Genomic DNA, 27,975 nt, shown 5'->3' with positions numbered 1-27,975 from the left:
GTGAATGAAATATGTGTTGTGTTCAATTTTTTTTTTTTTAACTTCCCCTATTTTTGTGGTCAGATTTAATATTAGAACAAGGCATGACTGAGCCCATCTGGTTACACAGTTGTTGCATCGTGGTTATATATTTTAAGCCCAGATAAAATGTACGCATACATTATCTTTACTTTTAGATAGCTACACATCACAATGCCACACTACACTCCTTAGATTAACCCCTTAACTAACAAAGTAGAAAAAAACTATGCTCAGGTGCCTGTAACCTAGGAATTGTGACTTCATTCTATTTCTTTCTTTTTTTTTACGTCGTTTAAGAATATCCAATTTTCATTCTTTGGATGTTGTACAGCTGACAATGTTTTATTACAAAGTGATCCAGCAGAGAATAAGCAATCACTTTCACCAAACATTTTTCATTTTGATGTCCATTTATACATATTGATTAATTATTGTAGCATAAACAGACTCTGGGAATGACTAGACATCATGCAAACATGTTTTTTTCTGAAGACAAAAAAGGAGCATGAGATGAATACATGGAATGCGGGAGACTATTTTCCTGTCTGTCTATATATAGTAACTGGGCCTTTATCATAACCCACAGCCGCTCTAGCAAAGCTAGTACTTGCTGTACTCTTTAGATAATGTCGGTTTCCCATGCCCTCTGTTGGATAAACCAACTTCATTTCCCAAGTTACAAAACCATATGATTATTGTATTAAACCCTCTGCTCTCTCATGGAAACTGTGAGAAACAGGCAGCCGGGTGGAAGGACTGAGCAGTGACATCGGCATACGTTCAAACAATGATTCATCAGGTGTAATTTGAAACTCCTCATAGTATTTCATATAAATAATGGAAAGTCAATATTCTTGGAGATGTTATGTATAGAGAGGCAAGTATCCTATTCAGAACCCATTATACATCACACCTGTTTTTAAGCTGAAAATGTTCTATAAGAAGAAAAGGTCCTATTAACATTAAGGTAGGAAATGTATTCACATGTGAGTAATCGCACTCATCCACATAAAACCTGCATTGCAGCTGTATAAAACCATCTATTATGGACATACCTTGCTGAGCTTATCTACTAGGTGATTAATAGGTATCGTTGGATATTCTCCTACCCTTATTGACTATTGCTTTGATTGGAGAAAAAGATACACATGAAGAGTTGTATGTAGTGCAGTCGTGTGATACCTAGTGTTTATTTTCACTCTTATATTGCTCACTTTGCATATTGTTTGGGGTTTTATGATGCCAATAACCAAGAGATCTGAGTTCCCTCCAACCTGATCCCATGTACAGAGAGTCATAGCAGAAGCCGCACCTAATCCATTCTGGGGAACACAGGGGCAATATATTTAGCAGTGGGACATGAGTAACAAATATTTTGTCCCTGTCCAAATAGTACAGGACCAAAAAAGCAAAAGGAACCCTAGATTTTTTGACATTTTCACTCTCACAACTTGAAGTATTTTATAGCTGTAAGAAAAAGATGGTTAACTCCAACTGACCAAAATAAATTATCAGTATTAAATATGTTGTATTTATTATTATCCAATGAGCTGAAGTGGTCTGGGTGCCTGCAGGGTCCTTTTAAGCATTATGTAATTACTCCGTGAGCTTAATAGTAGCCGGGATGCAGATATGGACTGACCCCATTTCCTGTATCTGCACCTAGCTCTATCAGCCTATTATTGCTTTCCAATGTGTGAAAGGTTTACGCAAAAGACTAGATAGTGGAAAAGTATAATTTATACATTAACTGTCTTGCAGAGGAGCCAATCTATAAGTGCCAGGGAGAGCCAAGATTTTTGTCAACACAATCCAAAAGTGCTTTGCATAAAACCTTGGGATGTCTTCCATGCCTCTTTAAATACTGTGAGTCCTTAGAAAAAAGCGGTACCCCGTGCCTTTGGACTTGTAGTTAGAGACGCTTGCTTCACTGAAAACCTCTGTAGATAACCAGAATAGCATTTATAGTATTATTAAATTTTTTTTAAAGAAACTGATGAGCCATTAAGACATATGTAATCATTAATTTTGGCAACAACACATACCAAATACTTTTATATACTCATTAGGCTTGCAAAAATCTGTATCTGAAAAACTGCTGCGAGTTCTGCCAACATATTTCATGGAGTTTCTTATAGAGACACGTCACATTATATAATGATTTGACAAAACAAACTAGGCTAACTGTGCATATGTTTGTACAGAACTGCTCAAGGCTTATGATGGGATCTTCAGATAATATGCACAATATAGATAAGCAGGCGATTGTCACCTCTAGGTGTCCATTACAATAACCATTATGTTTGCAGATTAGGAATGTATCCTGTAATACAGATCTCACAATATATCCACTTGCAGGAACCCCTCATGGCCACAGGTGTGCATAGGTATTTGGTGTGTGGAACAACATATGTCTAGTATGGTGTTCAAAGCCCCATAGACACACACTTTTAACCGATGGTCACACACCAACAATGCTGTATGTATAAACACACATGGTTAAACTAGACAATAAAGGATGCAGCAACAAAACTAGTTGGAATTAAAATTACATGTAAAATGACAATAGATCTGTACATCTGATATGGCAAGCCTAAGGAATGTTTTTTTCTTCATAGGCATACCTCAAAGTCAAAATTACAGAAAGAGAAAGCTTTATATTTACACACAGGCACTTCCCTATGGGTTGAGAGTATGTCCAAGAATCAATAGAATATGTAGTATGTGACCTGTGTATGTGCTGTGTAATGGAGGCTGTCTGTGTATCCTTCACTCATACCCGGTTGCTCAAATGTTTCACTTGTTCTCTTGCCATGGGTAAGTGGAAACTGAGCCCTAGCAAGATGGTTGGAATGGGAAAGATGTGAACTCATTGTGCTTAACCCCTTAAGGACCAAACTTTTGGAATAAAAGGGAATCATGACATGTCACACATGTCATATGTCCTTAAGGGGTTAAAGAGTTATCGGCTTCACCTTACTGACGATGCCTAACAAGATTGAAACAATCGTCTGAGGTTGCTGTCAGGGCTGGACTGGCCCACCGAGATAGCAGGAAAATTTCCTGGTGGGCCGCGGCACCTGGGGCCGATCAGACATACATAAATAAGGCTAATTTTATTTAAATGATTTTCCCCTCGGACTGTACCATCCTGTGTCAGTCCGAGGGGAGTAAAGAGGGAGTAGCTTGGGGCTGGTGCGGCCGCCATTAGGCTGCCCACGTCCGGAGGGAGACCTGTCTGTCTCCCTTCAAAATGTATCTTAATTTCGGCCGGATGCCCCCCCTGCACACAAGCCCCTCCTCCTGAATATAACCCCGCCTCCCGCATGCAAGTCCCGCCTCCACGCACATTGCTAACCTCGCTGGAAATTAGGGCCACAAAATGGCAACTTACCTACCAGTGCCAGGTAAGCTTCAGCCATGACAGTGATTGAGTGTGTGTGCCTGCTAGTGAGTGAACTTGTGTGTGTGTGTGCGTGCCTGCTAGTGAGTGAGCTTGTGTGTGTGTGTGTGTGTGTGTGTGCCTGCTAGTGAGTGAGCTTGTGTGTGTGTGTGTGTGTGTGTGTGTGTTTGCCTGTCTGCTAGTGTGTGAGCTTGTGTGTGTGTGTGTGTGTGTGTATGTGTGTGCTAGGGAGTGAGCTTGTATGTGTGTGCCTGCTAGTGAGTGAGCTTGTGTGTGTGTGCCTGTCTGCTAGTGAGTGTGTGTGTGCCTGCTAGTGAGTGAGCTTGTGTGTGTGCCTGCCTGCTAGTGAGTGAACGTGTGTGTGTGTGTGTGTGTGTGCGCACCAGCTAGTGAGTGAGTTTGTGTGTGCCTGCTAGTGAGTGAGCTTGTGTGTGTGTGCTTGCTAGTGAGTGAGCTTGTGTGTGTGTGCCTGCTAGTGAGTGAGGTTGTGTGTGTGTGTGTGTGTGTGTGTGTGTGTGCTTGTTACCGAGTGAGCTTGTGTGTGTGGCTGCTAGTGAGTGAGCTTGTATGTGTGTGTCAGTGAGCGTGTGTGTGTGTCCGTGAGCTTGTCTGTTGGAAGAATGTGTGTCAGTGAGCTTTTCTGTAGAGAGCATGTGTGTGTCAGTGAGATTGTCTGTATTGAACATGTGTGCTTGTCTGTAGTGAACATGTGTGTGTCAGTGTGCTTGTGTGTAGTGAACATGTGTGTGTCAGTAGGCTTGTCTGTAGTGAGCGTGTGTGTCAGTAGGCTTGTCTGTAGTGAGCATGTGCGTGTCAGTAGGCTTGTCTGTAGTGAGCATTTGTGTGTCAGTAAGCTTGTCTGTAGTGAGCGTGTGTGTCAATGAACTTGTCTTTAGTGAGTTTGTGTGTGTCAATGAACTTGTCTGTATTGAGTTTTTCTGTAGTGAGCTTGTGTGTGTCAGTAAGCTTTTCTGTAGGGAGCATGTGCGTGTTAGTGAGCATGTATGTGTGAAAGTGAGCTTGCCTGTAGTAAGCTTGTGAGTGTCCGAGTTTGTCTCTACTACGTTTGTGTGTCTGTGTATACCAATAAGCTTGTCTGTGTGTGTCAGTGAGATTGTCTGTGTCAGCATCTTGGTATGCTTACTGTATAATTGTCGATTATGCTAACGCAGTGTACCTATAGTCTTAATTTTATTAAGGACAGGAGGTGAATATTTTGCATTAAACTCTCTGTACTAAACTCCAGCAGTACAGATTTGACAATAAAGCTTAGTGAAAATATATATATATTGTAACAGGGTATACAAGGCCCTCCCCCTTTATCTCTTCCTCTTTCTTTGATGCGATAAAACAAGACATATATCCTTAAAATACAGTGAATAAAAACAACAATGAAGATTCCGACTGTAAACGATCCAAATACCGAATGAGGATTTCGCAGGGCGTAGAGGTGATACCATGTATTGATCCATGAAGGTAAATCAAACTGAAAAGAAACAAAAAGACGTAAAAGGAACTTGGAAATAAACTGTTTGTTATATATACATTAATATATTCAAATTGTATGTAATAAGTAATCTAAACAAGTAAATTAATCAGAAATCTCAATACGTGTGATTTGAATTAAAACCACATAAGATCCAAATAAACACACCCAAGATGTATTCAAATCTTAAATGAAGTAAAAACAATGAATCATATAAACAGGGAGGGGAAAAAGAAGGGTGGGAAAATATTTGCCTCATGTCCTTAATAAAATTAAGATTATAGGTAGACAGCATTAGCATAATCTACAATTTTATAACATGACAGGAGGCTTCATATTTTGCATTTTTAAAGCTGTGTAAAAAAAAAAAAAAAAAAAAAAAAGCATGAGCAACCTGATGGAAATAAAATACAAGGAATGTACTTTCTCTAGTCCAGCATCCGCCAAAAAAGCCCTCAACGCTGCCCCGGGCCGAGTGTGCGCCAAAACACCTACTAGAGATGGCAACCAGCGCACCCATCTCACTAGAATGGTGGATGTGACTGGGTGAAGAGGTTTAGCAAATGAAATAGGAAGTTGCCTCGACGGGGATGCTCGTAGAGGACCGTTACGCTCAACATATCGTAGTAACGTGTCCACCACGCAGAGGCGAGGGACTGTCCGAAAAAAGGGACACGAGATGGAGAAATAGTCCGTCTTAGTCCAACGCGAGATAGAAAATTACACACCTTCTGGAGTGAAGGTAAAACGTCCGCGTAGAACGCTCGAATGTCTGCAACCCATCGAAAAGAAATAAGACCCAACAAATGTGTAAGTTTTGCCAAGAGTTGGCGTAAAGACAATTCCGTATTGTCTGGCCAGTCTCGAAGAAAATTTAAGACCAGATCCACATCCCTTATACGTGGGAGCAGGCAGTTTATCCAGACAAATTCCCCTCAGAAGGCGACAGACCAGAGGGTTCTGGCCTATAGGAGTGCCCTGTTGAGGAACATGAGCCACCGAGATAGCCGAACGCGTAACGTTGATAGACCGATACGACATACCCAATGAAAAAAGATGGGATAAGAAATTTAGTACGGAGTTAACAGGTGCATTAAAGGAATCGAGATCCCTCTCCATATACCAGTTACTCCATGCCGCGCTGTAGCTCCTTCTAGTGCCGGGGACCCATGAGTCCCATAGTAGTTCCTTAGCCGATTGCGATAAGCCCTCGACTGACCAGGAACCCCTGAAACCATCCAGGCAACTAGATCCAAGTTTCTTTGGTGGTCCAGTGTGTGGAGTTCTCCTTGGGTGTTCGTCAACAGATGTGCTACTTATGGCAGTAGGAGGGGGTGATCCTGAGATAGTTCCAGTAGATCTGGGAACCATGCTTGACTCTGCCATCGTGGATTGATGAGCAGCAGCATGTATCTTGTGGATCCATATGTGATGGAGGACTCTCGCCAACATTGAGAAAGGAGCAATGCTCCTTTAAACGGACAAATCTGGAGAGAGGCGTCCACTGCCTCGCACTCCGGATCCAGAAACCAGCTGAAATATCTCTGTAACGGTCTATTGGTGTGGGATGCAAATAAGTCCAACTGGAGCGGTCTCTGCAGAGTCCTCAGTGTGTGGAATATCAAGACATTCAGTCTCCAGTCATCGTGGTTTATGGTCCCGGGTCTCGGGATCGTGGTTTATATATTGAACCGCCGATATGTTGTCCAAGTGGAGGAGGATGCAACAATCCGAGACATCTTTGGCCAGACTGCGAATTGCGAACGAGCCTGTGCTCAGTTCAAGACAATTTATGTGGAAATTCGTCTCCTCTTCGGCCCACAGTCCACCTGTGGAAGCATGTGCGCAGTGGGCACCCCATAGACTCGCATCTAATTCCACGATGAAATCCGGCATGTGTCTGAAAATCGCTCTGCCATTCCACACCTGCATGTGAAGTAACCACCAATGGAGTTTGGTCCTTACTTCGGTTGTTACTGGTATCCAATGGTCGTAAGAGTGACCCGTCTGTAGATAATGGGCTTTCAGTCGTTGCATAGCTCTATAGTGCAGTGGAATCTGGAAAAATCGCCTGGATGAATGAGGACAGGAGTCACACCACTCAAGCCAGGATTTGTAAAAGGATGGAGTGCTTGCATAGAATACAAACAGGGGGGGAGAGTCAGCGCCAAATAACAGAATAAAGGGCAGCAACCCCAAAAAAGGGGAATCCCTCAAGACCCTAATAAAGACAAGGTAAAAGATGTAAAGGGGGTAAGATGATTTCTCCTTGTTTATGATGAATCAGTCTGTAAGCGCAGTCTGGAGATGGAATCGCAAAAGATCGCAAAATATCAATATGTCGGCTAGGTAGACCAGACAACGGACACCTTGGGATCGTAGATGAGCCATTACCAGTTTCAGAAACTTGGTGAAGCACCAAGGCCGCCTAGCTGAGTCTGAATGGTAGGCATGTCAAGAACGGTCCTGCTAGATGAACCTCAGGAAGCGTCTGCTCTCTGGCACTACGGGCACGGAGAGATTGGCGTCCTTCAGATCTAGACGTGTGAACCAATCGTTGGCCAGTAGGAGATCTCGCAGCAGATGAATACCTTCCATCTTGAAATGGCGATATACTACAAAGTCATTCAGGCGACGTAAATTGATGGCTGGACGGTAGTCCCCTGTCTTTTTCTTGACCACGAATATATTGCTGAAGAAACCTGTCCTGTCCGACAAAGGAGCAGTCCAAATGGCTCCGGACAGGGCACAGACTTCTTAGTGTATGAGAGACCTGTGGGTTGCCGCCACTCTTAACCCCTTAAGAACACCTGACATGTGTGACATGTCATGATTCCCTTTTATTCCAGAAGTTTGGTCTTTAAGGGGTTAAAGGAGGAGGACATCCTACCTGCGAGGGCAGAGAATGGAACTCTATAACGTATCCCCGAACGGTCTGTAGAATCCAACTGTTTGTTGAAATAGCCTCCCAGTTCTGTGAAAAAAGGACAGTCCGTGACCTCTGCTGCGTGAGCCTCTTGCTCGGAACTTGTTTCAGTTGAAATTCGACCTTTACAGTAGGGTAAAATGATGGAGGAGGTAATTGGTGTCTGGGACCTGTGTGCCAGAAGCGGCTGGTGGCACGGCCCCTGTGCCGACCAGCCCTGTCAAAAACACCCCTGCCAGGGTTAGGGCGAAACACTTGTCTCAGCGATTTTTAAGTTCAGTGATAAAAGGTTCACCAAATGATAATCCATTTGCCAATGGTCATAGTTTGTTGTTGATTTTCAGTAGAGGGGCCTTACATAGTTCCATGCAAAGTGCAGTGTTTGTGTTACTCCGCATACAGATGACTCACTGAGGCCATTCCCTAATATCGTTTGGATCTAGTGGGGTTGTGCATGAGAGCGCAAGTATAGGATCTTTGCCAGGGTACCCAACATGTCCTGGAGTTAATCCTGTGTAGCTTTCAGCCTTTTTTCTATCCCCTTAAGAGGGTCACGCCCCTTCCAAACTCCAGGGTAGCACCTACTTTGTCCGGGAGAATCGGACGAGGGCATTCTGTGCAAAAGGCGTTGCGTGTACCTCCTTCTCCAACGGCTTTCTTAGGCAAAAATGCACGTATTGTGAGAGATGGTCCAGTAGGCACCATTCGGAAGATCTTGGGTGTCATACTGCTGTGGGTCGAATAGAGGTAGACCCTGGGTATCAATGAAGACTTCTTCATCAATGTTTGCAATCTTGTGACCATCCTTTCTACGTAAGGAATGCCTCACTATGTATTCTTTGACGTAACGTGATTCTGTACCCAGCATATCGTGCCAGTCGTCTTCATCAGAGGAAGAGCCGACTGCTCGCCATTCGTCCACTATCGCCATAGTGGGTGAATTGGGATAAGAACCTTCCTCCTCGGAAGATGAAAGTGGAAGAGGGAGTACGTTGTGTGATTCTACATACTTAGGTCTCTTGAGTGGAGCTTTCCCTTTAAATGTCCTGCTTATGGAGCCTGAGCCTTTCCAGTGTATTTTAGGAATGGCTGTGGGTACCCTGGATGTCTCAGAGCCCTCTGCTCCTTCCACATCTTGGTTATCGGACGGGAGTTGTCCCGTGTTTTCAGATGGGAGGTTTCGCACTCTGGGAAGTGCCTTCTCCACTGACGCTGCTACTGCAGCATTTATCATGCTTTGGAAATCTTAAGTCGGGGTCTGTGATGGTTCAAACATCGTGCCACAAGGTTCCTGTAATGGTAGAATTGGATACATGGAGCAATACATGTGCACCACGTAATGTTGCAGGGTGTCCGGCTCCTAGTATAACTGGGGCTCACCCATAATATAAGTGTAGTAATATAGTATGCATGGAGTGGTTGGAGTGCCAAATGAGAGGGGGTCACCCTCTAACGACCATTGCCAGCGGTCGTGTATTTATGCTAGGGGGTTTCCCTTGGTAGTATTGGAGACACTGACAGTCTCCTAAATAAATAGGGGGGTCACCCCTGTATTGTCCCGTAGGATGGAACGGGTACCAAAGCTGCCCGCCAACTGGTCGGGGCGTGTTAATGTGGGGTTCACCCCAGATATACAGCAGAGCTGTACCTCTGCGACACCAAGTAACTTGTATTTGTAAACATATTTGTTATGGCACTCAGTACGTGGGGGGTCACCCCAGTAGCAGTAAGGGGGTCACCCTTAATATAATGTAGCCACAGGAGGAATAGGCAAGCAACACATACCACAATTGTATTGATTGAAATCATATATTGTGAAAAACAACTGGCATGAACAGAGATGCAACATTGAAACAACAGTATGAAACCTGAATTTTTATTTTTTAATTTATTAATTTTTTTAAACTATTTTTTTATTTCAACGAAGTGCTCGACCCCTCAAGGCACTCAGTACAGGCAGAGCATCGAAAGCCTGCCTGATGGCTTCCGATGCTCTGCTCTACACTGCCGGGCACCACATGGGGCAACCCGGAAGTAATCGCTCAGGGGGGAGGGATCACTCGGGTGCCTGGCAGTGAGGGGGGGTATTGTACGATGCCTCGACATCAAGGCATTTTGCGATACCCATAGAGCTTCCAGTGCTCAAATTCCCCGTGGACGTATCAGGTACGTCCGCGGTCCTTAAGGACTGTTTTTTGTCGGACATACCTGATACGTCCGCGGTCAGGAAAGGGATTAAATCACTGTGGAAGAGTCATAAAAAACGCGTCCACAGATGGAGCAGGTGTAAGGGCTAGCTGTGGCAGCCCAAACCTGAAGAGCCTAGGAGAATAGCAAATAACTTTAGAGAGAGAGTGGAAAGAAGATGTTAGCAAATACAGGGTGGGAGGGAAGGGGAGCAAACACATATAACAGTTATAAACAGTAGAAGGTATAGGCAAAAGAGTGGTATAGTAGTAAGACATAATGGAACAAAATACTCTGACCTGTGTCTGCAGGAGCAGCAAAGAAAGAGAAAGAGATAAAGGGGGAGGGGTCTTTTATACCCTGTTACAATAGGTTTTTTTTTTTCCACTAAGCTTTATGGTTAAATTCGTGCTGCTGGAGTGTAGTAAAGAGAGTTTAATGCAAAATATTCGCCTCCTGTCATGTTATAAAATGAAATGTTTTACTATGAAAGGACCAATATTTTATATTCTAAAAACAAAAAACTAAATAATATATATATATATATATATATATATATATATATATATATATATATATATATATATATAAATATGTATGTATATATAAACCAAATATTATTCAAGGATGCACTCACAGGTCTTCTAAGGAATAAAATTTGATTTAATGTAATATAATTACATCCAGCAAAATAAACTAAATTTTGACCCAGATGGGTCTTTTTCAAATCCTATATATTAACCAATAATATGTAAGGCTATGTCTTGCTACCCTTTATTATGTGTTTATATATTGATTAATATCATATATTATTAATAGTAATTTATATTACTCAATCATCTGGGTTGGCAAGACATAGCCTTACATATTACATGTGACAATACGTGGCACAATGACTTGTGGGGCTGGCATACATTTTGTTTCCAAGACTGCTTTGTATCCCCAGTCCAACCCTGGTTGCTGTATCTTTTGTGCAGAGAGACGGCCTCCATTTTGAATCTTGACCGCCCTTATGGTATGCAAATGGCCCTGGTTCTTTTTGTAAAGGCACTAAATGAGTTAATACCAGCTTGAGATCTTGGCGCTGTTTACCAATGGCTCATGCTATAATGATGTTTAATGTCACATCCCTACATGAAAGCTGTCAAGGACCTTCATTTAGCAGTACTTTATTATGGATGCTGAACTACCTGTAGCTTATTTAAATATTATGTCTAGGAAATGGGATGAGTGGAAAACGACGTGGGTATGACAGGGCAGGGTGCGCATATGGTGAGGGGTACAGATACACTCCTGCATTGACCCTTCACACAAAAACATCACTGCATTCACAAAGCGCTGCCTTTTAACACAAAAAGAATCTGTGATTAGCTATGTTTTGAATGCTTAACAGGGATTATTACAATTATTATTGTATAATTCAAAACATCTTAAAAGAAGAAACATTTCATTTAGTAAAATGCTCTTTGGATATTTTACCTTAATTTTACATGAATACAGAATGTTTATTTTAAGTACTAATAGAATAAACATATCATAAACGTGAAGTATTAGTTGGATATCTTAAGGAAACTAAAAAAATAGTTTGTGTTACATAAAAAATTGTATTTGTCTGAGATTGCAAGTGAGGAAAGCAATTTTCTTATTCTCCTGTTTACCTGACCATGCTTTGGTATGTGAATGGGCAGAGACCCTATTAATTTAGACTGGTAGAAATTGGAAAGAAACACCATTAATTTAGACTGGTAGAAATTGGAAAGAAACACCATTAATTTAGATTGGTAGAAATTGGAAAGAAACCCCATTAATTTAGATTGGTAGAAATTGGAAAGAACCCCCATTAATTTAGATTGGTAGAAATTGGAAAGAAACACCATTTATTTAGATTGGTAGAAATTGGAAAGAAACCCCATTAATTTAGATTGGTAGACATTACAAGTTGCCATCAGCCAGGAAATGTTTTGTCTGAGGTGAAAATTCCAAATTTTACCTTTAAAATAAAGCAGACGTGATGAATTGTTTTTCTCAGGTAGTCTGGAAAAATCCAGATAATAGATCTGATTAATAACTATAGGATATTATTTATAAACAATGTTTCTTCTGCACTATACCTGTAGCTTTATTTGATACTGTTTAGTCATGCGTAGCTGTTTGAGCAGGACTAGTGAAATTATCTTATATTTAAGCCTATTGTATGGCCTTAGCTCTTTGCTAAGAGGGATTAAACAGATTTATCACAATATGTTGCATTAGTCTCTGGTCTAATTATTTTAATAATTTTAATTGTGGATGTTTTTTTTTTCAGTTCACTTTGAGCATTTTTCTTAATTATATTTGGAAATAATGATTTCATCTATTGGCATATTTATATCAAATATAATTAAAGCAATTATCAGCTTTGATTTATTATAAATAGCGAGTGTGGATATGTTCAATTATTTTGTATACTTTCTGTATGTTATATATTAGAAGTACTCTTCACATTATCCCACATTTTGGCACTTGAAAGTATAATAAATTAGTTTCTAACATAAGTTTGCAATTCATAAATCTAATTTCAGATTATTTAAATTGTTTATTCTTTACACTTTTTTAACAGTTAGAAATCAGAGTGACAGAGCTTGTCAGCTTAATAAGGCCTATTTCAGGAGTGTTCTTTATTATTTAAATAGCACCAGCAAATTCCGTAGCGCTGTACAATGGGATAGATTTGATAATCTACTCCACAGCTGGAAACTTCACTATTAGTATTGGTGCAACAATCAGGAACTTACAAAGTATGGACATTCTATAATTCTGTGTGCATGTCAGAGCATGTTGAGACCGAAAACATTAATTTGCCTACTAGAGGTCTCCCATGTGAGACAATCTACTGAATATGCAAACGCTTCTTTGACACATCCCAGGATCTTCTCATGCTCATGTTAGTTTCTCTGGCATGTTTATGGGCTTAAAATGTGTGTTCAGTGATCACATCATGGACAATAACGCTGGACCCTGCATAGCCACACCTCCTCCTATGGGATATTGGTCGTGTTGTGGAGCTAGCCCATACTACCAACGTTATATAAAGTCATGGAGATAATGCTATGGAAGCCATACTACCCCTACTGACAGACACTTGTTCTTCCACATGTTCCTTTGCTGATCCATCTGCCTCTTTTTTTTCCTGCATTAGCCTCTTGCATTCCACCATACCACCATACCAATTGTGGTTGAAGTAACGTTTAGAAACGTTTATAGGTTGTATGTGTACATTACTTTGAGACAGGAATTAGGCTGAAATGGAAAAAAAAGAGTATGAGGACTCCACCACACTGTTTCTCAACTCTTCTGTGTTTTTTTTTTAATTTATTTTTTATTTGCTGTATTTTTCTTTTACTCCCAGTTTAACAGTGTGATTTTGGATATTTTTACAATTAGTTGCTATATCACTGCTAACCAATTCTATCTTACAATAATATTCCTTTCTGTAGACAAATTAGCTCCCAATACCATATTTTACACAGGGCCTTGTTGAGATAATTTGGTCACTATTCCCTTCCACTCTCTGTCTTTCTCTAAGGCTAAGCAATTGAGTGATTACTCAATTTAAATGGTAGCTCGTTCTTGATCATGTGTACAATGTATAACACACATATTTCCACAGGACTTTATGTGCATACAATGGTATGATTCTTTTTCTGCAGACTCTGCATTTAAAATGTGATGTTCAGTTGAACCTGGTGTGGTTGGTTATATGGCTGTATTGAAGTAAACTGCACAGTAAAAAGCTTAATTACAATGTAAGAATCCTAACATTCTGATCATTATTGTGCAAAAACCACACAGTGAAATCGGTTGTTAAACTTGCACTGTTCACATGTCTGCCACTCCACCTTTAAGGTTGCCATGTGTCGCCAACAGTGTGCAGTCTCCTGTCTTTCAGATTTCAGAACTCACAATATTGGGCATATTGGGTGCATACTGAGATCAATGTGGACTCATGCGCGGCACGGTCTCCAAAACAACTCACTAGATAAGTCCCCACTGAAGATAGTTTGATCTTATATTCAAGAGCTGACACAGGAAAAATCATGGGGAAAAATTGGTCGATTTGCATAAAAAGTGGGTAAAACCATATACATCATTACCATTTGTTGGAATGAATACAATTAATACTTTCAGGTACAATCCAAAATGTCAGACGTCATGTCAGTTTTAGGGTAATGTAACTGGCACTCAAGCTGTTTATTAAATGTAGGCCTTATTGACACTTGAAGGAAGTAACTATAACTGTAGGAACTGGTTTGGACAATTGATGAACAGGCAAATCAGATAGCTGGACATAGAAACATAGAATGTGACGGCAGATAAGAACCATTCAGCCCATCTAGTCTGCCCAATATTTCAAAATACTTTTAATTAGTCCCTGGTCTTATCTTAAGTCTACGATAGCCTTATGCCTATCCCACGCATGCTTAAACTGTGTTAACCTCTACCACTTCAGCTGGAAGGCTTTTCCATGCATCCGCTACCCTCTCAGTATCCTACTCTAGCAGCCTAATGCTTGCTCTTATGAGATTAATCCACTTACTTGGGAAATACTTCTTTACTGGGACTCTCTGCAAGTCAAGACTAAATAGGGTCCTAGAATGAGGCACCTGTAACAGGGAGGGGTGCAAAACCATGGAGTTGGCCTGGACTCCCAAATATATATATAAAAGAAACCAAGAGGGCTGCACTCACCTGAACATGCATACATTATAGGGTGCTGCTGGGGCCAAAATATACAAAGTACAGAATCTAGTGCCCTCGCTTTTTCACTAAACAATGATTTCAAATCTTAGAGATTGTAATAGTTTTATTTAAAAACACCTCACCTAGGCAAAAAATAATGGGAGTTTAGTTACATTATAAGATCATATATTGCATAAGCCTGCCACAACGTCAATATACCCCATTCTTGCACTTCTTGTAGCAGTTCAAAAGCGTTTGAAAAGTGTTAGAATATAGGAGGAGGTTAGTAAAAGAACTGTGTTGATACCGTATATAGAAATAGTATTTAGAAATGATTTTTCAGTAATACTAACCCATATTTGTATTTTGTTTACTTTAAACAGAAATTACGAGAAACTCAAAAATCTGTTCGAGAAAGCCATGGCCTAAATATGAAACAAGTGAAGATGTGGCGTGATTTTGAGAAACTTATGGAGTGTAAAAAACAGTGCTTTCTGAAGATACAAAACCAGGCATCACTTGGTCAGGTTATTCAAGAGGGAGGAGAAGACAGGCTTATATTATAGGTCATGTGCATTCAGGATAATATGTATGTGGTTTAGATTAATCATTCCAAGGTTTATTATAAATGTTTGTTAAATATTACGTTTATATCTTTTCAGCATTGTGACATGTTTTTTTCCAGTGATCTGTGAACTGTGTTCAGGCCTCATTGCCAGTGGAAGTTAAATCTCAATTAATAATTAAAGTAACTTTGTTTACTATAGGATACAGCATTGGGTGTTTGATTTTTTCCCCCTATTGCTACATACAATAAACTGAATTTTGCAAGAAACATTTGAGGTGTAGTAAATCAAGTTGTAAATGAGGAGTTGTAGTTGCTTATTTTGTTAGGAAGTGTCATATACAGTTACCTTAAAGGGACACTATAGTCACTTGAACAACTTTAGCTTAATGAAACAGGTTTGGTGTATAGAGCATGCCCCTGCAGCCTCACTGCTCAATCCTCTGTCATTTAGGAGTTAAATCCCTTTGTTTATGAACCCTAGTCACACCCCCCTGCATGTGACTTGCACAGCCTTCCATAAACACTTCCTGTAAAGAGAGCCCTATTTAGGCTTTCTTTATTGCAAGTTCTGTTTAATTAAGATTTTCTGATCCCCTGCTATGTTAATAGCTTGCTAGACCCTGCAAGAGCCTCCTGTATTTGATTAAAGTTCAATTTAGAGATTGAGATACAATTATTTAAGGTAAATTACACCTGTTTGAAAGTGAAACCAGTTTTTTTTGTCATGCAGGCTCTGTCAATCATAGCCAGGGGAGATGTGGCTAGGGCTGCCTAAACAGAAGCAAAGTGATTTAACTCCTAAATGACAGTGAATTGAGCAGTGAAATTGCAGGGGAATTATCTATACACTAAAACAGCTTTATTTAGCTAAAGTAATTTAGGTGACTATAGTGTTCCTTTAACTATACAGATGGACTCTGTGTAAATGTTATTAGTGAGAGATGGTATATCAGCATTAAATGGATTAACTAATATGTTACGGGTGAATTTAGGCAAACATATTCTCAATATTATAAGAGAGTAGAAAATTAAAGAAGGTAAACTTGATGCCTGATCTTTTAATATTTAATGAGTTTTATGGTGAAAATGTTACAACTGTATACATATGGCTTGGATTTAAATAGCTGAGGATAGCTTTATAGACCATAAGATATTTTCAGATTAGGTATAATTTACAGACAAATATATAAGTAAAAAGACAAGAATAATGTATAGACCTAAGCTGCTGATTAATTGTGTATAGACCTAAGCTGCTGATTTGGATTGCTTTTTACTATAGAGCAGGACAATTTAGTGAGATGCTGCAGTTGAACAGCTTGAGATAGTCTGTTGCCTGGATATATAATTGTAATGTGCTGCAGAATATTTTGACGCTATATAAATGCTAATAAGAATAATCTTGAAGAATCTCAAAGCTGATCACCTCTTTCGTCCTTGCCATGGATTGCCCTTGGAACAAAACATCGAAGAGATCGCTCCCCCACTGTCCAGCACACTTAGGGTATAGACAGACATTACAAAGATTACTTTAATAACAAAGTTTTGCCTTTGACTCCTATCATTTATAACCCTCTATTCCCAAAATGCAGAAAAAACCTTCTGTGGTGATCAAATAACAATATCTCATTCTCAACACACCAATCTTCCAGAGTTGGAACTTTATGGAGATGTTTGTAGCCTGACACTTTGTTGCCCGGACGATTCTTTTTGAAATGATGTTTGTCTACAGACCACAATATGGGGGTTATCTTTGAAAATGTATTCCATCCTCATTAATAATAGAGCCCTTGCCATTAACAGACAACATTGGAGGAGGACATAGGTTGTTCAATCTCAGGTGACGAATGAAAGATAATCTTTGAGAGATGTTGTAAGATAACTGTGCATGCTCAGCAATGAGAATAAATTCAAACCATCAGTAGATGGGACTCTGTAATGGTTCATAATGTCTATCGCATGCCATTTTCTCTGCCTGAGGGACTGGCAAGCAGGGGAGTTATTTTTATGCTTGCTGGTAGTCCAGTTTTGTACAGAATTATCGTAAAGGTATTTTTAAAAAAATTTCACCCTGTTCTGGATATGGAGATATGCAGCAGACTGCATGGAGCTTCTGGGTTTCTTGTTAGAGACTCTGGAAGCAGTACGCTTTACAAAGTTTCACTTGGAACCCATGCAACTTTTCTTTCTCAGAAAGTGTAATGAGGAATCTGCAGATGTCCCTATGGCCCTTCTAGTCAAGTCATCTCTCTCTAGGTTGGTTTCAACCCCTCCAAAGCTGCTTATTTTGCAGGCCTAGCTAGTCCATAGGCTATGGGCAAGTGTGGCGTGTTAGGATTACTGCCAGCTTTGGGCAGTTTGTCCTACTCTCAGAATGTGGCCTGTCCTATGGGAGTCACTCATGTCCATCTCCACCATGATAATGTCACTGCTATGGTTTATGTCAGTCTCCAATGAGAAAATAAAGAGTCCTGTTGCTACAGGTCCAGATTTACATGTCTGTTGTCAAGGGTCCTTGTATGTATCTCCCTTCACCTGTCCAGCTAAGGGCCATAAAGGTACATATGTAAGATGATTACAGTGCAATGGAAGCTCAAACACCAAGTGCGGACTCTCTCCTGTCCGGTTAAAAGCTGGGGGAAACAAAAGGAGGTAGGTGCAGCACCTAAATAGTCCTTATTTGGGGATATGTAATGACAAAAAGAAAACAAATGAAGAAACTAATAGTGTAGTATATTAAAACTATAGTTAGTATAAATAAGATAAGAAATGTAACCCTATGAAACAAGCACAGCTTAGTGGAAAAGGGGTTGGACAGAGCTAGGAGGCAGGCATAGGGGGAAGGCACTTTTAGAAGTAGGCACTTTTAATCTGCTTACCTGGCCTAAGTTGTCCCTCCCACCCTCCCATTTGTACAGGTTGTCCCTCCCACCCTCCCGTTTGGTCACAGCGGCGGGGCTAGAGAGAGAAAAGTTATGGGACAAATGGGCTCTGGGGTAGTGTTAATAGAATAGAGCAGTGAAGCTGCTGGTGAAGAGTTTGGTTAACCCCTTAAGGACACATGATATGTGTGACATGTCATGATTCTCTTTTATTCAAGAAGTTTGGTCCTTAAGGGGTTAAACGGTTCGTTATGAACTTTGGTAGGTTTCGAGCTCCGTGGTGGCTCAGAACCTGGTGGGTGGTAGGGGTATCCGGGTATACACCTACTGTGGTTATTTAACAAAGTTTGGCACTTATATTATGCTTATGATGTTTGTTATTACTGTTGTTTATGTGATTTATATTTCCGGAATGGATGGGTCATTGCTTTTTGTTTTGGGGACATATGATGTTATATGGCGGGATGGGTGCTGGGCAATGACTTTCATTTATTATTATCAATATTAATAAAGCTGTGGACATATTAACCCATACATCAGTTTCAGTGTGTTTTGAGGGGGGGGATTCCACCTGCCCATATGGCGGCTATGCACCTGTCATGTGCACTCACACCTTTATGGAGCTTCAATGCAGTTCCAACTTATGTGCCTGGGCAGAATAATCCCTGCCTAAGGATAAAGTGCAGTGCTGATTCTTCGTATGATTGTGGTTGTAGGAGGTATCTTCATAGAAATAAAATAGATATAAATCGTAGTATAGTGTAGTACATTGAGCTTTGGAGCAGCGGTAGGTATAAATATAAAATGTGCACTCACATTTAATGGAGCCGTAAGTTTGACTTCAAATTAGCGTGTGAAGTGGTATGATCCCTACTCAGGGATATAGGTGTAGGTAATCTTTCTCCATGGATATATATATATATGGAAAAGAACAGATAAAACCACAGTAGTGTACACCGTAAGTATGTAGTGTAAAGTACAATAAAAAGATAAAAAAAACCTACTCGCATGCTTAAGAGCAAACTACAGTATGCTAAACACAATACACTTAGGTGGGATTATCCCCACCAAGGCTGTAGCCCAAGGATCCAGAAGCAGCAGAAACAGATTCAATAAAAAAGTAATTTAATGCTAAAAATAAAAGCAAATAGCAAGGTAAAAAAATAGATAAAACAGTATATTCAGTACACTTAACACGTTTCAAAAGTGTTTCCATTACAAGTTCTGTAAATAGGTGGACAGGACAGGTGCCTACTCTGCCTTTTGGGAAATCTGTGCCTGAGCTGACATGGTGAAGGTGTCTAGGCTTCTCCATTGTTTAGAGAAGGCAAGATGACTCTCACAGTGAATTAAATCTGTGAGTAGGCAACTGGGAGGATGATTTTTTTCAGTCACCGGATGGTTGACCAGAGGAACAGGATCTTGATCTAGAAGTTTTTATGTCTGATGGACTGATGAACAAGTGGGGAGTAACAGAAAACAGCATGATGGCTTTTTTTTCAGTTAAAAGATATACCAAGTGCCACAATCGCAAAAATGCATCTGATACCCAGTACACAGGACAGGATAATAATTTGCCGTTGTTGTTGTTTAGTCGTTCAGTCATGTTCGACTCTCCGTGACAATATGGACCATAGCACACCAGGTACATCTGTCAGTCACTGCCCCTCTGAGTTCCAATAGCTTCAGGTTCATGGCTTCAGTGACCTCGTCTATCCATCTCCGTCTCTGTCGTCCCCTTCTTTGTGTGCCTCCAATCTTTCCCAGCATCAGAGTCTTCTCTAGAGAATCCTGCCTTCTCACTATCATAGCTTCCAGTGAGCAGTTTGTCTTGATTTCCTGTAGTACGGATTTATTGGATCTTCTTGCTATCCAAGGGATTCTAAGTAGTTTCCACCAACACCACAGTTTAAAGGCATCAATTCTATGACACTCAGCCTTCTTTATAGTCCAGCTCTCACATCTGTATGTTACTACTGGGAATACCATAGTTATGACTATGCGGACCTTTGTTGATAGTGTAAGATCTTTAGTTTTTACCAGCTTGTCCAAGCTTGACATAGCTTTCCTCCCCAGAAGCAAACATCTTTTAATTTCATGACTGCAGTCACCATCTGATGAGATCTTGGATCCCAGAAAAATAAAATTTGTCACTGCCTCATCTATTTGCCAGGAACTGAGATTACTGTTTGCTATGATCTTAGTCTTTTTAACAGCAAGCCAGCTTTTGCACTCTCTTCTTTTACGGCCATAGCATCCACCCTATTGTCTCTCAACATGTTAAGACAGTTAGCACATTGCATTCAATTGCTCTTTTTTAAATAGTATACACCTCTTCAAAGAGCGTTGGACTGGCCCGTCATCCTGGAGGCATACCTCCTGGATGACGCATCCTTAGAAAAGGATACTACAGTGTTCTGTACAGGATACTACAGTGTTCTTTTAACGTGGCGTGATAAATGGACAATGCATCACTAGACCAACTTCTGAACCAGAAAACTGGGTTTGTTAAATCGTTGTAAGGTTAGGTGATTGCAGTAAGTTGCTATTTTGTGTCTGTAGATTGTCTGTATCTTCTCTTGCACAGCACTCTAATACTGCTTCTGTGTGATTTGCAGAGTCCAACAGTTTCGCCAACACACTTCTCTAGCTTCCTGAAGAGCATCCTGAGGGTGATGCTTTGCCCATGCATGCTCCTGCCAATGCTAAAACAGAGGGCGTTACTTTGGCATGCACGGTACACCACATGGTTACTGCAGAAAGAGTAAGCAGGTTGTGTTCTTTTTAGAAAAACAGACTGTAATTCAATTACAAGAATAGTAGTGTGTAGTAGCATTTATATTATGGTTTTAAAGTGTACTCAATAGTTTATGCTATGTTCAAAAATCTAGTAATAATGCACATTTATAATATTTACTCTTCTCATTATTGTTCCTTTCAGTCTGCTCTTTCCTATGTCACTTGTATCTTTTTTTTTTTTTTCGTGCAGAAAAAATCAAAACATACAATTTTGAGGTACCCCAACGGCAATCCTCGAAACAAGCATCGCATGGTACACTTGGGGTATCGAGTTAGACATGCACAATTTTTGGGGGGATATTGGGGATAAACATGAGTATAACATTTATGCTAAGCCTATTAATAATAACTTTATGCTGTAAACTGGCTTAATCGGTACGTGAGTTAGTCTATTATCTACACCAGTAATGCAGGTATGCAACGCTAGATATGCAAACAGGCTAGTGCAGTTAGACTATAGAATAACATACAAGCTAGGGCTTATAATATTGCTTTAGAGAAGTAGTCACCCTGGTTGATTGGGGTTGCCTGCGCCACCCTATTGGGAATGTGCCATCCTCGTGGTGGTCCTGAGACCTCACAGACAGGGGGAGTCCCATAGTCATCCGATACCTGCTCTGCTGTGTCTGTGTAGCAGGGAGCGAGTGTCCATCAGAACAGGCATCAGAGCATAGTCCTTCCGTGGTTTACATTGTGTATCTCGCTGGGTTCCCTTGGCTGCAGCCGTGGTTTGTTGAGCTTGCCACTGTTGTGCCTCTGGAGGCTGGTGTCAGCCCTGCAAGGGAGCCCGTTATAATTTTCCTTTAAAGATTATACTATCCCATTTACCACTTTATTTATGCTTCTGATCTTCTTTGTGCGGGATATCAGTATCGGGACACAGCCATTTTGTTCTCTTCTGTTGATAATTTCTATAGTTTGCTATGGGATTATTTTGACTGATAGGTTATCAACTTAACTTTGTAATTGATAAGGAACGTTAATCCATCCATTGCCAAAGGTTATGCTATGCATAAGAGAAAGTAGCTCTCAAAAAGTAGAATTTGAATTTAGGAAAAAAACAAAAAACAACACGAGAGAAAATAGAGTGACAAAGAAGGATTCATCAAAAAAACGTGATTTGACAGTGTGGTTTTCAGTGACTTACATTTGTACTGAAATGCTAAAATGCCTTATGTGCTTGTGCACCTGTAGTTTCATGCTGCAGATGTAAAACTGCACCTTTGTCCTCCAATGCCAACTACATTTGGAAATGCAAGTCCCACCACCCCTCCACAGTCCACAGACAGAGAGTGCCTAAATCACAGGCACAGGTATGTGTGATCAGTGAGTCAGGACAAACGGCACAACCCTGTTCACAAAACTCAATAAACTCATAGCTGCTGTGCTATGGCTGCTCTCAGCAGTTTCAGCAGTTTCATGTATCTGATTTCCTGGACAGAGTTTGTCAGATAAGATCAGACCCCATAGACCAGAATGAAAAGCTCCTTCATCTTTATTTCTATGAAAGCTGTATGCTGTTGCAAATGTTAATGTCAGTATCTTTTTTTTTTTTCCTCCATGTTTAATATTTTTTTTTTTTTTACATATTTTTCTGTGCTTTACATAAATATAACTCCGTTCCATGGAGTATCCCTTTAATATCTAGGTTGGGACACATCAAAATACCTTTGCAAGGTTTGTATGCCAGCTCTGTTTACAGCTATAGGCTGCCTTTCTTAATAGTCTAAAGAAGACACCAAAGTGTAAAGTAGTACAGTGGAAGTAGTAGCAGATCTCTTAATATAAGCAATTTATGAAGAACACGGCGTTAATTTTTGTTTTGATTGATGGGATAAAAACAACAACCAAAAGTTACTTTACCCCACCCCATGTGTTCCTTATTAAGGGTTAATAAGTGTGTTAGAGTTTAGACAAACACCCTTCTCTGTCTCATTTGCCTTTTAGCTGAAAGCAGCATTGTTAGAATTGTTAGTGTAGGACTCACCTACAAAGTTTTGCATTGATTTGACAGGTAAGCTTACGCTTTCATGGCCACTGAAGTGATACTAAAAAGCCTCCAGTTATTTAAATGTGCATAGGGATAGTGCGCAGATAACTTTATTTCTTTCTTTAAGTATAATGTAGGCAGTGCTTATGTGAAAATCCTTGTCCTGACAAGTTAGGGTATGTGTGTTAATTGATAGAAGAACCATTCATTTACTACAATACCACTTTCTTAATTCCTTTTTGCCCTTGGTTTTTAAATGGTTGATTTTTTCATTTCAAAGTATGCTCCATTAGACAGTTCCCAGGCACTTCACTGAGCAGATGAGTTTCAAAGAAGAGTTCATTCCCATGCAGAATAACCACGTTACTAGGATTATGCTTAGCCATTTTACAGTAGATGGAAGTATATTCAGTAAGCCATTAAGCCATGCAATGTTTCCACATTCTCTTTCTACCGTAGTTACGGTACGTCAACATTTTTTCTATACTATATACATAGATGTAGAGATACTAACCAGTTCGCTCACAGAGTGGCCTGTAATGTATTAAGTAGCAGCCATCTAAATTGTATCTGTCAGGGGATGCCTGTGTTTTTTACTCCATGAATTTAAGTAAGTTTATCACAAAACTCGATATAATAATGCTGCAAAACTACCATCACCATTAACACACTCACAGAAGCACCCATACCATTATAACATAATTATAACGACCAGTGGAAGGAGAGTCACTGGTTTGTACAATGTGTCGCTTTTTGTTTCAGTCAGTACTGTGTTTAAAGCACTATCTGATTGCACGCAATCTAAATTTGGATCCTGTGTTGGTTACAAAGCTAAGTGTCCCTTGATTGGTGTTTATTCTTCATGTACTAGCAGCTACGTCTCACAGTTATATTTCCCAAGCTCAATTTGCAGAACACAGATTCATGCAAGAAAAAAAAAAATCCTGTATATACATTTCACTGCGTGCTATGATGTTTTGTTTGACACCTGACGCTATTTTATAAACCAAGAATATTATTGGCATTACATTAAATACGTTTATTCTCTTAGCTATCTGCAGCTCGTATGAAGTGGTCACGGAGCAAATAAATATGGTCCATAGGCTGTCTAATACAGGCTAATAGCAATGTATTCTACATTCACACAATACATCTGATAGAGGATCAACATATCTGCTTTGTGTGTGTATATATATATATATACATACACATACAGAACAGTGTAAAGTAAATTTGCTGTCCCCTTAACACACAGCCATTAATGTCTAAACCGTTGGCAACAAAAGTGAGTACACCCCTAAGTGGAAATGGCCAAATTGGGCCCAATTAGCAATTTTCCCTCCCCGGTGTTATGTGACTCATTACTGTTACAAGATCTCAGGTGTAAATGGGGAGCAGGTGTGTTAAATTTGGTGTTATCGCTCTCACGCTCTCTCATACTGGTCACTGGAAGTTCAACATGGCACCTTGCCATGGTCGACCAAAGAAGTTGAGTGCATGTGCTCAGCGTCGTATCCAGAGGTTGTCTGTGGGAAATAGACGTATGAGTGCTGCCAGCATTGCTGCAGAGGTTGAAGGGGTGGGGGGGTCAGCCTGTCAGTTATCCAACCATACGCCGCACACTGCACCAAATTGGTCTGCATGGCTGTCGTCCCAGAAGGATGATGCACAAGAAAGCCCACAAACAGTTTGCTGAAGACAAGTAGACTAAGAACATGGATTACTAGAACCATGTCCTGTGGTCCGATGAGACCAAGATAAACTTATTTGGTTCAGATGGTGTTAAGCGTGTGTGGCAGCAACCAGGTGAGGAGTACAAAGACAAGTGCGTCTTGCCTACAGTCAAGCATGGTGGTGGGAGTGTCATGGTCTGGGCCTGCATTAGTGCTGCTGGCACTGGGGAGCTACAGTTCATTGAGGGAACCATGAATGCCAACATGTACTGTGATCTACTGAAGCAGAGCATGATCCCCTCCCTTCGGAGACTGGGCCGCAGGGCAGTATTCCAACATGATAACGACCCCACATGCATCTCCAAGACGACCACTGCCTTGCTAACGAAGCGGAAGGTAAAGGTGATGGACAGGCCAAGCATGTCTCCAGACATAAACCCTATTAAGCATCTTTGGGGCATCCTCAAATGGAAGGTGGGGGAGCGCAAGGTCTCTAACATCCACCAGCTCTCTGATGTCATCATGGAGGAGTGGAAGAGGACTCCAGTGGCAACCCGGGAAGCTCTGGTGAACTCCATGCCCATGAGGGTTAAGGCAGTGCTGTAAAATAATATATTGACATATATTCTATATTCTATCAAGACTAGCGTGGATGGAACATGTAGTGGGTGTCTTATACAAACAAGTGAAGCAGGACCACTGCCAGAACAGAATGTGGAAAATGTTAAACCATGTTCACTTGTTCCACCACTTTGCTCCATTAAACATGGTGGTGCTTGTATATTCTTTGTCTGTCTGATGGAGAAATTGGAAATCTGCTCAGTATTTAATGATTCAAAGCTCCAAATTATAATGCTGACCAGTACTTACTATTCGTATTATTTTTTGCATTATACAGTGCCGACTTATTCCACAGATCTTTACAGTTATACAGTGGGAACATGTAACATCAAGTAATTGAAAGACAAGGCAAATGTTGACAGATACAAGAGGCTAAGAAGGCCCTGCTCAAACAAGTTTACAATCTAGGTAGATGTGAAGGCAACATGAGACAAGAAGAAGAACAATGTTTTAGAGAGTTAGGAGAGTTTGATATATATGATATCTGTCTAGTGAAACATGTAAAGTGTTTTTTTTGGAGGAACAGTAGTGTTGGGGCAGTGAGAGTGATGTGGACTGTGGAAACACAAGAAGTGTTTACAGGGTACAATAGAGACATTATCCAACAGGATGATAAGCTTTTCTACAGAGATATGATATATGGGGCAGAAGCCAGAGAAAGTCTAATAAGAAGAGGTAGTACATTCATTAGGAATGGTGTGGACCTTGACTGCAAGGACTAGCAAAAAGGGTGAGTTGTGAGAAAGATAAGTCTGGGGCAGCATTCATTACAGATTGAAGTGGGCAATGCAAGTCATTGGGAGGTTGCTGGGGAGTGAGTTGCTATAGTTAAGGAAATGATAGTTGCACAAACAAAGTTCCTTAGTTGAATCTTGAATATGAGCAATGTTTTTGATGTTGAAAATTTAGGCTTTAGAGACAGACTGAATGCAGGGGGAAAAGGTGAGACCAAAAGTCACACAAAGGCAGCAAGCCTGGAGGGGATGGGGTAATGGATGTTCAATGGAGACAAGCTGGGAGATAGACAAAGGAGGTGTGGCATTTGAAGGAGGAAAGATAAATTCAGTTGTCAAAAGATTAAGCTTTAGAGATTGTGAACATTGGTATTTCGTGTACATTAGTTTCTAGAGCTTATTTTCATATAGTGTCAACATATTTTGGCACTTGAGAACTGAATTTGACACACCCAAGCTAAAGTTTGCAATTTGGAGGTGCCATGACATTGTCTAACAGTGTTTTAGTAAACAAAGTCACGTACTAACACAAACAAAACAGTTAAACAGCCAAAACTCCACCATCCTGCTTTGATATACAAAAATCACTGATGTTCTAGAAAGGTAAAAAATTAATCATGGAACTTCCATTTTTTGCAAATTTTCAGTGAACACGAGTTGATTAATCACTAACTTAGTTAAAGGGACACTATAGTCACCTGAACACCTTTAGCTTAATGAAGCAGTTTTGGTGTATAGAACATGCACCTGCAGCCTCACTGCTCAATCCTCTGCCATTTAGGAGTTAAATCCCTTTGTTTATGAACCCTAGTCACACCTCCCTGCATGTGACTTGCACAGCCTTCCACAAACACTTCCTGTAAAGAGAGCCCTATTTAGGCTTTCTTTATTGCAAGTTCTGTTTAATTAAGATTTTATTATCCCCTGCTATGTTAATGCTTGCTAGACCCTCCAAGAGCCTCCTGTATGTGATTAAAGTTCAATTTAGAGATTGAGATACAATTATTTAAGGTAAATTACATCTGTTTGAAAGTGAAACCATTTTTTTTTCATGCAGGCTCTGTCAATCATAGCCAGGGAAGGGGGGGCTAGGGCTGCATAAACAGAAACAAAGTGATTTAACTCCTAAATGACAGTGAATTGAGCAGTGAAATTGCAAGGGAATGATCTATGCACTAAAACTGCTTTATTTAGCTAAAGTAATTTAGGTGACTATAGTGTTCCTTTAATGTAATCCGTTTTACGGATCCACTACATCTCTAGGGTACATTTATCCAGGGACACCTTTAACATTATTTATTGGCAGAGCAAGATATGAGCAGCTCTGTATGACAAGGTAGCATTCAGGTAAGTAATATGGGTAATAATCCACACCGTGCACAAGAGAATAGTTTAACACGTTTACATTAAATTATATATAATCATCCTGGTTTGTTTGGTGCTAGCATTATGGCTTTAAGCCCATTGCAAAATAAGACACACACTTCTCATATCTTTTTCTTCTGAGCTATGTATAGAGGTGTAATAGGTGCTATGCTACAGGTGCAAACTTAAATCTTTAATATGAAAGGCCAACTCCCTTGGTTATGCCCTTTGTCACAGGACCCTATTTAGCCTTGCACTGCAGAGAGTTCCAGGAAAAGGATTTCCCAAGTAAATGGGTTAATCTTATAAAAGCAGACATTGATAGTGTGGACATATATGTCACTAGACTAGGGACTGTCAAAATGGGGTACATTGATATTGTGCAATGTAGGATCATATGCTGTAACTTAATCAACATTATTTTTGCCTTAGTGAGGTGTTTTTAAAAGGTATTAATTTATTTTGAGCTTTGTATTTTGTTTGAGTGAGTGCACTTGATTCTATATTCCGAATATAGACTCCTTGTATTCCCCGCACTTGTGAGCTGGTCTATGTTCGAGGGAATTCTCAGAACATAGACCTGCTCTCGCGCGCATTAAAGACA

General features: G+C 40.3%; 1 protein-coding gene across 1 annotated transcript in view; it reads left to right on the top strand.

The window, feature by feature from the left end:
* IFT81 (intraflagellar transport 81) overlaps window positions 1-15,725 on the top strand; it is a 155,551-nt gene extending 139,826 nt beyond the window's left edge. The window contains exon 19 of the mRNA XM_063454252.1: window positions 15,126-15,725. Coding sequence (XP_063310322.1) covers window positions 15,126-15,308 — 183 coding nt within the window. The 3' untranslated portion in view covers window positions 15,309-15,725. The remainder of the gene's footprint in view (window positions 1-15,125) is intronic.
* Window positions 15,726-27,975: the final 12,250 nt, after the last annotated feature.

The sequence above is a fragment of the Pelobates fuscus genome, chromosome 5, assembly GCF_036172605.1.
Source record: "Pelobates fuscus isolate aPelFus1 chromosome 5, aPelFus1.pri, whole genome shotgun sequence".
Lineage (NCBI taxonomy): Eukaryota > Metazoa > Chordata > Amphibia > Anura > Pelobatidae > Pelobates > Pelobates fuscus.
The sequence above is the reverse complement of the archived record's forward strand: the minus strand, read 5'-3'. Positions and strand labels throughout refer to the sequence as shown.